Source organism: Octopus sinensis, linkage group LG13 (genome assembly GCF_006345805.1).
Source record: "Octopus sinensis linkage group LG13, ASM634580v1, whole genome shotgun sequence".
NCBI classification, from domain to species: Eukaryota; Metazoa; Mollusca; class Cephalopoda; order Octopoda; family Octopodidae; genus Octopus; species Octopus sinensis.
Genome location: NC_043009.1, coordinates 9792353 through 9805312, shown reverse-complemented (window position 1 = coordinate 9805312; position 12960 = coordinate 9792353). Strand labels below are relative to the sequence as shown.

The window sequence follows — 12960 nt, the reverse complement described above, 5'->3', positions numbered from 1 at the left end:
CGGTTGTTTGACCTTAACCAGTTGAGCATGTCCCTTAGTGGCTGACAATATGTGCATCTCTGATCACAAGCAGAAGTAGTGGGGGAGCATCATAGCCATGTGTTGAGAGGGATTCTTTGGGGTTTGAATAATTCACCTCTGGAAACATGGGTGGTTCTTTCAACATCCTTAAACAACCCTTATTCAGGGACCTTTTGAGCGGGATGGGCTACTTGACCCGAAGAAAATTCTAACTGGGCCCCACCTGCAAGGTCATGTGCTGTTTATCTTGATATGAGATCACCATGTCGCGCACATATGGTTGTGATGCATGTGCCTGATGTACCCTTATCAGACGAGTAGTCATGATGGGTATATTGGGCTTCGTATATTTTATCCCAGTGTCTCTTTGATGGCATGAACTGCTCTCTCACTCAATAATAATAATGAAATTATTGTATGCAGTGCTCAGGTGCACCACAACTAGTCAAAAGTGCATATAAAGCATATGCAGTTATGTACAAATATCTGGGAAGTGAACAGTGAGAAAATCAGGTGTAGTGTTGGCGAATCTCAGAAAGCATGGAAATTTTGAAGGATAAAACTGCTCCGACAACTAACAACTGATGCCGGCAGTCTTTTCCATGCTTCAGCAACTCTTAGCATGAAAAAATGTTTCCAAAAGTCATGGGAGCTGTGCTATTTGGGGGACAAACACAGACACACAAATACATATATATACGACAAACTTCTTTCAGTTTCCATCTACCAAATCCACTTACAAGGCTTTGGTCTGCCCAAGGCTATAGTTGAAGACACTTACCCAAGGTACCATGCAGTGGGACTGAACCTGGAACCATGTGATTGGAAAGCAAGCTTCTTACCACACAGCCACTCATAAATTATTAAAGTGGCTATTTGCAATTTACAATCAAAAGACACAAGTACAATCGTCACTAAAGTGATTAACGGTGCAAGTCAGCACCAGCATTGCTAGAAATAAGAGTCAGAAAGCAGGCATTAAATGATGACAATGATATCTATCTATCTATCTATCTATCTATCTATCTATCTATCTATATATATATATATATAAAAATATATATATATTTATATGACCACATGTGTATCATTGGTGATTTTCTTCCTCTGTCTTCCCTTCCTTGGACCATTCCTTTTTCTATGTTTCTGACGAAGAGCTCCGCTCGAAACGTTTAATCCTCCTTCTTTCTTTCCTTTCCTGAGTGTCCAATAACACTGTACTTCTTCCACATCCTCGCATTGTTGTGCTTTCTCTTTGTTCATATTTGGAGTAACTATATAAATATAGTTTCTCTCCTTGTTTTTTCTGTGTCCCTTTCAGTAGAAGAGCATAGGCTCGAAACGTAAAAGACTTTTTACATTCCTGAGCATTATGCTAATACATCTGTTTGTTTTGTACACCACCTGTCTTCGTCTTTTGTTTTTTACGTAAACTCTCCCTATATATATATACATATATATAAAAGCTGAAGAGGTGTTTGGCAGTTCTAAACATGTACTCATGAAGATGCTTTTTTGTGTTTTAAACAGAAAAGAGCTCCTCCACAAAGACCAGGCAAACCACCACCAAGACCCAGCTCCGGACCATTTAAACCTAAACCAAAAGGTAAACTTCTGCTACTATACTACTGTGGCTGTTACTGCTGCTACTACTACTACTATTAATAATAATAATAATAATAATAATAATAAAAATGATAATAATAAAGCAATGTGGCGAGCTGGCAGAATCGTTAGCACGCCTGGCAAAATGTTTAGTGGTGTTTCGTCTGCTGTTACGTTCTGAGTTCAAAATACGCCAAGGTCGACTTTGCTTTTCATCCTTTCGGGGTCGATAAATTAAGTACCAGTTACGCACTGGGGTTGATGTAATTGATTTAATCCTTTTGTCTGTCCTTGTTTGTCCCTTCTATGTTTAGCCCCCTGTGGGCAATAAAGAAATAAATAATAAAGCAAGGCCTGACATTTTGGGGGACGGAGCTAATCGATTACATCAACCCCAGTGTTTCACTGGTACTTAATTTATTGACCCCAAAAGGATGGAAGGCAAAGTCAACCCCAGTGGAATTTGAACTCAGAACGTAAAGATGGATGAAATTGCTGCTAAACATTTTACCCGGAGTGCTAATGACTCTGCCAGCTCACTGCCTTAAAATAATAATTATAATCCTTTCTACTATAAGCACAAGGCCTGAAATTTTAGAGGAGGGGAATAGTTGATTACATCAAACCCAGTACACAACTGGTACTTAATTTATCGACCCCCAAAAGGATAAATTAACATCAGCAATCATGGGCCTCTGTAGAAAAGTCTGAACTTCATGTTTTTTCTTGGAAAGATACAGCAGTAGTCTCCCCTTGCCTCTTGCTGGTTTATGTACACCTGCTCCTCTCTTTTTCTGAGCTTATACTTGGGGCATATGGCCTGTTTTTACACTGAGGTAGGAAGACTGGTTCATGTAACATCAGGGCATATCCATATATATATATACATACACACACACATATATATGTATATATATATATATACACACATATATATATGTATATATATATATATATATATATAATATATATATATATATAATTTGTGGAGTGGTTGGTGTTAGGAAGGGTATTCAGTCATAAAAACCTTGCCAAAACAGACACAGTAGTCTGGGGTGGTCTTCTACCTGGCTGGCTCCTGTCAAACCATCTGACTGTTGCCTACATGGAAGGCAGACATTAAACAATGATTATATATATATATATCATCATTATCATCATCATCGTTTAACATCCACTTTCCATGCTAGCATGGGTTGGACGGTTTGACTGAGGACTAGCAAACCAGATGGTTGCACCAGGCTTCACTCTTGATCTGGCAGAGTTTCTACAGCTGGATGCCCTTTCTAACGCCAACCACTCCAAGAGTGTAGTGGTTGCTTTTACGTGCCAACGGCACGGGGCCAGTCAGGCGGCACTGGCAACAACCTCGCTCGAATCTTTTACACGTGCCACCAGCACAGGTGCCAGTAAGGTGATGCTGGTAACAATCATATATATATATATATATATATATATATATATACACACATATATAAGATGACTTTCTATATAATTTCAGTCTTCCAAATTCAATCAAAGGCATTACTTGACCCAAGGTTATTGAAGAAGGCACTTGCCCAATGTGCTACATAGCAGGACTGTACCTGAAACCACATGGTTACCTGCCAGCTTTCAATTTCTGAAAGAATCCATTCATTCATACTGGTTACAAATTTTGGCCAAATGCCAACAATTCAGGGGACGTGCTAAGTTGATTACATTGACCCCATAGTTCATCTACTCCTTATTTTATTGACCCCAAAAGTCAGCTCTAGCAGAATTTGAACTCAGAGACTGAAGACAGATGGAATGCTGCTAAGCATTTTGCCCAGCACGCTAATAGTTCTGCTAGCTTGCTGCCCTAATCCATTCATTCGTAATGCTAACTCTTTTAAGATGGGCACAAAATACCATGTTTTCTTTTTTGCTCTTCTTTAAATAACTAGGGCTTCTTAGTTCTTCATTTGATTTGTTGAGCAAGTAATTTTGATCTGGTAATGGAGAAGTGTCAGTAAGCAGGTCACAGGTATGCAATGAAAATTTTGACTCCTTCAGAAATGAAAAGTGAATTTAATAGTCTTATTTTTTATGTTTTTAGATGGTTAAAACAACTTGTTGATGACATAATTGCTTTCGTTACCTCAGTTTCTGGTGAATCTTCAGGTTTAAGCCATTTGTAACCAGTGTAGTAGATAATCCTACTTGACGAATCAAGATAGAAATAACAAGAAGGTAGAATCCAATCCATGCCAGCATAGAAGATGGATGGATATTAAATGATGATGAAAATGATGATGATAGCATTGATGATGATGGTGACAGCAGTGACAATGATGACATTGACGATGATGATGATGACAGTGATTCCTCGTAAACTACTTTTGGTCTACGTCAGATTAAGAAAATACACATTAAAATTCATAAGACATTTGCTGCTTCGGTGCCCTTATAGGCATGGGTGTTGAGAAGTATTAATGCAACCCAAAGGTTCCGGTTTCAGATCTCTGCTGGAAATTACAAGTGATCTAGTTAAAATTCATAAAACATAAACTTGCTCAATTGCCATGAAAAAAAAGTTAGTGCCTGCAATTTGGGTAATATTCTTTGCACAAATAGAAAATGTTGTGGCTGTAATTGAACTGCTACTAATAACTGTTAAACTTTTGTTACCTATAGGCACAGGAGTGGCTGTGTGGTAAGTAGCTTGCTTACCAACCACATGGTTCCGGGTTCAGTCCCACTGCATGGCACCTTGGGCAAGTGTCTTCTACTATAGCCTCAGGCCGACCAAAGCCTTGTGAATGGATTTGGTAGACGGAAACCGAAAGAAGCCCGTCGTATATATGTATATATATGTATGTGTGTGTATTAGTTTGTCCCTCCCCCCCCCCCAGCATTGCTTGACAACCGATGCTGGTGTGTTTACATCCCCCGTAACTTAGCGGTTCGGCAAAAGAGATCGATAGAATAAGTACTAGGCTTACAAAGAATAAGTCCTGTGGGGGTCGATTTGCTCGACTAAAAGGCAGTGCTCCAGCATGGCCGCAATCAAATAACTGAAACAAGTAAAAGAGTAAAAAAGTATCCATGTTCACCTGAGTTATTTCTTGTATGCTTTCAGAGCCTAACAAAACCGAAAACATTGTTCCAATTTCTTCATCAAAGGTAATGGTTCCTTTTTTTTTTGTCTTTTTTAAACTTTCTTAATGCGATAAAAGCTATATTTATATTTTGCTTTATTTTATTGTAATATTGTTGCCTGTAATATTAATGAGCTAGCTTGTTATTTGTAAGAAATTAGAGTATTTCTTTCTGATTCCTTTCAGTATTTCTTGATGTTTCTGTGTTTGCTCTATTTTCTTCTTGTGTTTCATTTCGTCATCTTTCAGTTAATCTTTTTACCTCCACTCACGCTTCATTATTCACACTGACATCTCCTGTTCAATTATTTCTCACTTCCACTACATTTATACCTCTACACACACACGCACAGATTTCTTTTTCTTTTTCTTCTCTTGATGAAAATCTTCCTCCACATCTCTCCATTTCCCAATTTCCCACCTCACTTTTGTATAATGCACAATAAAATCATAATTTTCTGATCCTCCTGTATTTTCTTTTACCCAAAGCCAGGAACTTTCCAGCACCCCCTCATAATCCTTGTATCATTTCTATAGTCCCTATGTACATTGGAACAACTATAACAGTATTCCTGTTTGTTCTAGATTTATATTTTCAATACAGCTGACTAAAATTGCTACTGTTTTTATATTCAATTTATATTTTTCAGATCTCCAGTATTAGTTCCCCAGTCAACGTACAGCACCATTGTCATGCTACTGATGCCAGTAGTGCTGAGAAAATGCTAAACAATCTAATGTCGAACCAAACCACAACTACTGGAGGTTGGTACAGAGTTGTTTGCTTTTTTAGTTTCATAGTTATTGCTGTTTTCTTTGATGAAAGTAAATAATTTTTCAGTTCATATTTGGTGTGCATCCTTCAAATAAGGGGAGAAGTAGAAAGTGTAACAAAAGTGAGAAATTTTCCAATGTCAATTCTAAATTGTATTTTGTTTTTGGATTTGGTTTGCAAGATTCTTTATGTGAGTTCGTGTCTTGAAGCATATTTTGTTGTGTCTGGGGAGAGTCATTTCCTTTTTGTGCCTTATAATCTAACACACTCACCGGTAAAATTTCCACTTATTTCTTATTTTTATTTTCCTAAAGTTTTCGTTGCGTCTTGCAACCTTTTCAATAGTCTTGACTCTGTCCATTTGTAGTCAAGACTATTGAAAAGGTTGCAAGACGCAACGAAAATTTTAGGAAAATAAAAATAAGAAATAAGTGGAAATTTTACCGGTGAGTGTGTTAGATTATAAGGCACAAAAAGGAAATGACTCTCCCCAGACACAACAGAAATCTAAATTGCTTCATCAGTAAATAATCATTTTCACACAAAAACTATATCCTCTTCAAATTATTCTCTGGTGTTGTGGAAACATGTTAGACTTCACTGAGGAGGTCTATTAATGTCAAAACATATCCACAGTTGCCACCATTTTTATCAAAGATCAGACTCATTCCTTATTGCATGTCTTTAAATGTTGGAATTCTTGACTTTGCTTTTCTTGTTTTTCACCTTTTATCTTTTACATGTTTCAGTCATTGGACAGCAACCATCCAAGAGTAGTACCAAAAGAGGTTTTAGTCGACTAATTCTATCCCATATTTTGTCTTCTAAGTCTGGTACATATTCTATCAGTCTCTTTTGCTAACTGCTAAGTTACAGGGACATAAACTAACTAACACTGGTTATAATGTGGTGGTCGTGGTGGTGGCGGTGATGGCGGCAGTGGTGACAGCCAAATACAAACACACACACACACACACACACAACAGGTTTCCACAGTTTTCATCTACTAAATTCACTCACAAGACATTGGTTGGTCTGGTACTGCAGTGGGACTGAACCCAAAACCACATGGTTGTAAAACAAGCTTCTTAACCACACAGCTATGCTTGTACTTCATCTACAATTGTCATTAACACTAATGGGGTTTATTTTATTTTCATTATAATTTCAATTAATCAAAACATTATTTTGTCCTCACTACATTTTACTTTATCTAATTCTGCTTTTTTTGTTTTTTGTTTTTTTCATGTTTAATTTCTATATTAATTGAATTATTTACCAGTTTAGATGCCAAATTGGCAGAGTCTTCAGAACATCACATTCTTTGTGCTTTGAGTTTAATTCCCATCGAGGTTTATTTTTGTCTTTTATTCTTCTGAAGTCAATAAAGAAAAAAAAAGAAGTAAGCCAAAATGGTGGTTTGGTGGAACTGTAAGGATGTCAGACTGGATGCCTTGTGGTATTTGTTCCAGCCCAGCTCTTTGTATTCTGAATTCAAATCCCACAATGGCCTACATGGACATTATCCAATCACCTCATTCTTAATCTACTCCTGAATCTCCTGCCAGATGGCTCAGCTTGAAGAATCCATCTGGAGATTCTTTACTGCAACATTCATCATCATCATCGTTTAACGTCCGTTCTCCATGCTAGCATGGGTTGGACGGTTCGACCGGGGATCTGGGAAGCCAGGAGGCTGCGCCAGGCTCCAGTCTGATCTGGCAGTGTTTCTACAGCCAGATGCCCTTCCTAATGCCAACCACTCTGTGAGTGTAGTGGGTGATTTTTACATGCCACCGGTACAGGTGCCAGGCCACAATCGGATTGGTGCCTCCGGCATGGAAGCCAGTCAAGACGGCACTGGCATCGGCCACGTTCGGATGGTGCTTTTTCTGATCACATATTCTTAGAACTGGACATGTAATTAGAAAAACTTAGCAGTTGCCAAATACTTTGTAATTAAATATATGAGATCAGTTCTTTCCTCTTTGATGGAGTACATGTAGTTCAAAGGGCCAGCCTTGTCACATTTTGTGTATCGTGCTGAATCTCCCCGAGAACTATGTTAAGGATATGCATGTCTGTGGTGTGCTCAATGTCTTACACATTAATTCCACAAGCAGGCTGCTCTGTTGATAAAATCAAGTGGAATATTCATCATCATAACTGACAGAGTGACAAGCCTTTGTGATTCTTTCACTGTGAAATCTAAATGCATCATTATCATTATCATCAGCATCCTTTAACGTCTACTTTCCAAGCTGGCATGGGTTGGACAATCTACTAATTTATCTATTGATTGAATAAATCAATCATTTAGTTGTTTTCCTTGCTGGTTTTAAACACATCACTGCTCTAGAAACTTCAGCACAATGTTTTCATCCAGCATCTCTGACCTCAAATATTTGTTACTTAACACCTCCAACTCTAGAAACAGAAACTAGAACACTGATTCTAGAATTACAGTAAACAATCTGCTACTGAGCTAAGTGGGAATTATTCTAACAAACACAACTATATCCTGTATCCTATGTTTGGAAGTGTCACTATTCAACGTTATCTGATTTTTACATCATCATCATCATCCTCATCCTCATCATCATTTAACATCTACTTTTCTATGCTTGCATGGGTCAGATAAAATTTGTTAAAGTAGGTTTTCTACAGCCAGATACCTTTCCTGTCACGAATCCCCATCTGATTCCAAGGAAGTTAATATTTTGCCATAACTAGAGATGTTTTTCATGGACGACTGTAAACAAACAACCTCACTTGTAGTATAATAATCACCATGCAATGTATAGACAAAGACACACATTTTTATGTGCCACTGGCAGCAGTGTGGAAGCATTCCATTTTCTGTGCCAGTTCCTTTGTCGTTTGACGAGAATTTTCATGCAAAAGTTGGCTTAATTGCTCTTCATCAAACTCAACTGGATGGCCAAAACGAAGTACTTCTTTGGGGTCACAATTTCCATTTTTGAACTTGGCACACCAATCGTGAGCTGTTCTTTCAGCTATGGTACCCTCTCCATGCACAGCACAAATGTCGTGAGCTGCTTTTGTGGGAAGGGGTGCTGGCATCAACCACATTCGGTGATATATATAAATGCTTTCAGCAAATTTGAACCCCTCTAAAGGGACCCAAGGACCTTGGATGATAGACTTAACCTGTCAACCTAGTTTAATACCACCTTGCCTTTAATGTTAAGCATTTGGAACAGGCTTCCAGTTTGAGGATGCCTTTGTACGTTTCTCCTCCACCCACCAGCTTCAGGGGTCCTGTAATGGATCATGGGCACTACCTTCCCACCTGACTAAAACTTATAAAACAAATAGGGCTCAAGTGGATGACCGATGAGATTTACTACCCAAATAGACCAAAGCAGGATTTGAACTCAGAACACAAAGAGATGCTGGAAGGTATCATGTGGTACCTTAATAGATTCCTAAGGTACCACACATTTTTTTTATCAGCCTCAGATGTCAATTTTATTTATCAACTCCCAGAAGAATCAAAATCAAAATCAACCTTGACAGAGTTTTGTATTCAGAACACAAGAGACTAGAATAAATGCTACAAGGCATTTCATTCAATGCTTTAATGATTTTGCCATTTTACCATTTATTAATTTAGTCAAATTAAGCATTAGTTTACTTTTGATAATCTTACTTTGACTCTTAGTCTCTTTGCTATTAACCATCTAAAACAATTCACATTAATCATTGCAGCTATCTACAGATATATTATACCCACTACTCAACCAATCACACATTGCACTTAAAATGCTCAGCTTGAGTTCATAATCTCTAATCTGACCCACATAGCTTCTGAAACTACATTAATGTTAGAACACTGCTTCCTTATCCTAAATTCAATTTCATTTTATCTAGGCAAGCACAAATTGTGCTCAGTCACTAAGCTCCTACAACAAGATTCCATAAATATAGTATTTTGTACACTGAGGTCCCATCATGTTATTATTTTGTATGTAATTACCAGATACATTTCCAGAGAAACTTTGAACAGCAATTTGATTGGAGCATTATATGACAGAGTCTATCTATCTATCTATCTATCTATCTATCTATCTATCCGCTCAGTGTAAGTCAACTCTCGGTTACTCGTTGGATCAGTGTCCTCCAGTCAGTTCTATCCTGGGCCACTTCTTTCAGATTGGCTATGTCCATTCCGGTATCACTCTTGATGGTGTCAATCCAGTGGGTTCTTGGTCGGCCTCTTCCTCTCTTGCCACTGACCATTCCGAGCATGATGTCCTTCTCCAGGGATTTTCTCCGCATAAAATGACCGAAATATGCCAATCTATGCTTGGTGATCCTAGCTTCTAGCGACATTTTCGGCCTGATCTGCTTAAGAACTTCTCCATTGGTGAGCCTCGCTGTCCATGGAATCCATAAAAGTCTTGTATGTAAGATATTTCTGCATCAGCCCGAATTATATCTGGTTTGCTGGACTCAGCAGTTTCTCATACAAATCCAATTGGTTACCTCTACACCAGAGGTGTGTTAATACAGAATTGACTGGGACTGCTAGATGTATTAACATAGGACTGTGTGTTAAAACAGGGTTCTTGAAGGGTATTACTATAAAACTGCTTGCAGATACAAGATGTGTTACTCAAACAGAACTGACCAATGTTAGTTGATACGACAGCATAGGTCTTAGTTGTCTAAGTCCATCTTGTAATAGCACATCTAGTAGTTACAAGATTTGTTAGTTTTATTATAATTGGACTGACTGGGACACTAGATGTTTTAACAAAGGATTGCTGGAGTTACTCACCTACAATAACGGTAAATTCCAACATTGGTGCAAGGCCACATATTTTGGAAATGGACCATAGTCATTTTAATTGATCCTTAGAAATACAAGAAGAAATCAGTCCCAAGAAAGATTTGAATGTAGAACCATGAGGGAATGTAAATAAATACTATAAAGTATTTTGTCTGATTTTCTACAATATTTTGCCATCCTCTGCTCTTGTACAGCAAGAATGTTTAATTTTGTATTAATTTCAGATCTATGTTGAAGAATTACTGCAAATTTTCATGCTTAATTATTTTTGAGTATTTTTTGTTTAATTACATTGGTATTGATGATAAAGAGATAAACCAGATTCGGTATTTTTCACTTCTTTAGTTCAGAACATAGCAGAGAGGTCAGTTGGTACTTACCTTTTCTCCTTTAGAGTACAATAAAATAAGTACCAGTGATATACTGGAAATTACATTAAACGGTTATATCACTTCCTCTTTGAAAATTAACATTTGTGCCTAGAAAGAAATCAGTATTTAAATAATTTTGTATAATGAATGCAAATTAAGAAATTTTTATCAGTATATTACATATTATGTGTTTTTGTAATTATTTATTAATTTATTCATATATATCTTTTTATTTTTTTTCATCTAGGAGCTACTGCAACCCAGACCAGCATATCCCGTAGCCAAACAACTGGTTGTTTACAAACTTACAATGCCCCTGATGATAAATCAGATACGAATGAAGCGTCTCATTTAAATCGCCCTTACAGTGCTAGCGTTGAAAACCTAACGATGATGTCATCGACCAACCAGATAGAACAGCAAACAAATGACATGCTCCAAAAGATGACACTTGATTCTTCAACCAATTCAACTCCATTAGCACCGATGTCTCAGAATTCATCAACCAATATTATGGATGCTATGGTTCCAGAAGTTGTTCCAAAACCATCAGACATCAGCTTCCCAACACCGCCTCCAGTTCCAGTTCGCAGGGATCTAACTGTGAATAAACCCAGCCAACCTTCAAATGATGTTGGCCAAGATAACAACGGCAACGGCAATGCCAAAACACTGTCAGATGATTTCAAAACATGCCCTTTGCAACCGCCCCCACCATTGCCAACAGCAACTTTGAATCCCGTCACTACTAGTTCTACTACTTCTCAAGTAAAGGTTCAGAATACAAAACCAGACCCTCCACCGATTCCTTCTCGACCTCCTTCCTCGCTTCCCCCAGTTCCAGCAAGGGTTCTGCCACCTCCACCTCCCATACCACCACGTCGTTAATGATGTGTTAGTGTCTAGAAACAGGTTGCTTCATGTGTGTGTGTGTAGGTGTGTGCATGTGTGTTTGTTGTTGAATGTGTTATATTAGTATACATATATGTATATATATATATATATACACACACACACCTTTGCATACATAAACACATATACATTTGTGTGTGTGCATATGTATATATATATATATATATACATACACACATATGTGAGTGTATATATATATATGTATATATATATATGTGTGTATATATATATATGTATATATATATGTGTATATATATATATGTATATATATGTATATATATATATATATATATATATATATGTATATATATATATATATATATGTATATATATATGTGAGTGTGTGTATATATATATATATATACATTCACATACATATATATATACACAGGAGTTCTAATTTGGGGTACAATCTACAAAAATATAAAAAAAAAAGCAAAGAGAGAGAAAAGTAACCAAGATATTCTCAATTGTTTTATGTTTAAATTTAAACCATTCATATATTAAAATATCATCATCACCAAAGTCTCATATATATATATATATGTATATATATATGTATATATATATATATATATAACTCCTGATAACACCTCAATTAACCAGAAACATAAACTCATTAAATGACTGGCTGAGATTGGTTAATTCTTTCATAGAGATTATTCAAAGAAAAACATCTGGAGAACCATAACACTATTGTTTGTGTGCAAGTGTGTATGTGTGCGCATGTTGCATGTGTCTATGTCTGTGTGCACATACGTATGTACATGTGTGTGTAAGCAATATATTTTACTTTCCCCCACTCCTATTAAAATTTGGTGGGGAGCATTGTTACTGGAATCATTTTGGTCCATTGTTTAATAAACGTGATTTTTTTTTTTATAAATTAATTTTTAAAAATAAAAATTAATTTTTACTTGTTATAAAAAATAATATTTATTACATATATTTTTAAGTTGTTTTAATGATGATTTTGATAATGAGGGAGGAAGTAGGATAATGATTTAATTGTCATACTGATTAGATATTTATGTCTAGAAATTTGTTAAGTACACAAAGAAACTAAACTAGTGAATGGTACCAATGTAAGTTCTTAACAGAGATATAGCATGACTGGCAAAGACCTACTCTTTTATAGAATATTACAAATTTAACCCACATATGACTTTATGACACTGTGTAAGACACAGGCACTTCACCCAGTATATTTTTGTTCTTTATTATTTTTTTTTTTTCCATATTTCTATTTTTAAAAATTCACAAGAAATTTTTAACTGTCTCATGAATCTAAAACTTAGATTTTATTTTACAATATATATATATATATATATATATATA

At 36.5% G+C, this 12960-nt stretch overlaps 1 protein-coding gene across 2 annotated transcripts in view; it reads left to right on the top strand.

The window, feature by feature from the left end:
• LOC115218354 (synaptojanin-1-like) overlaps positions 1-11742 on the top strand; it is a 142007-nt gene extending 130265 nt beyond the window's left edge. Inside the window, exons 23-27 of one of the 2 annotated variants that reach the window (XM_029788115.2) lie at positions 1552-1627; positions 4730-4773; positions 5399-5513; positions 6273-6356; positions 10958-11742. In XM_029788115.2, the coding sequence (XP_029643975.1) occupies positions 1552-1627; positions 4730-4773; positions 5399-5513; positions 6273-6356; positions 10958-11598 (960 nt within the window). In that variant the 3' untranslated portion in view covers positions 11599-11742. The remainder of the gene's footprint in view (positions 1-1551; positions 1628-4729; positions 4774-5398; positions 5514-6272; positions 6357-10957) is intronic. The other variant, XM_029788116.2, reaches the window with a different exon arrangement.
• The last annotated feature ends 1218 nt before the right edge of the window (positions 11743-12960 follow it).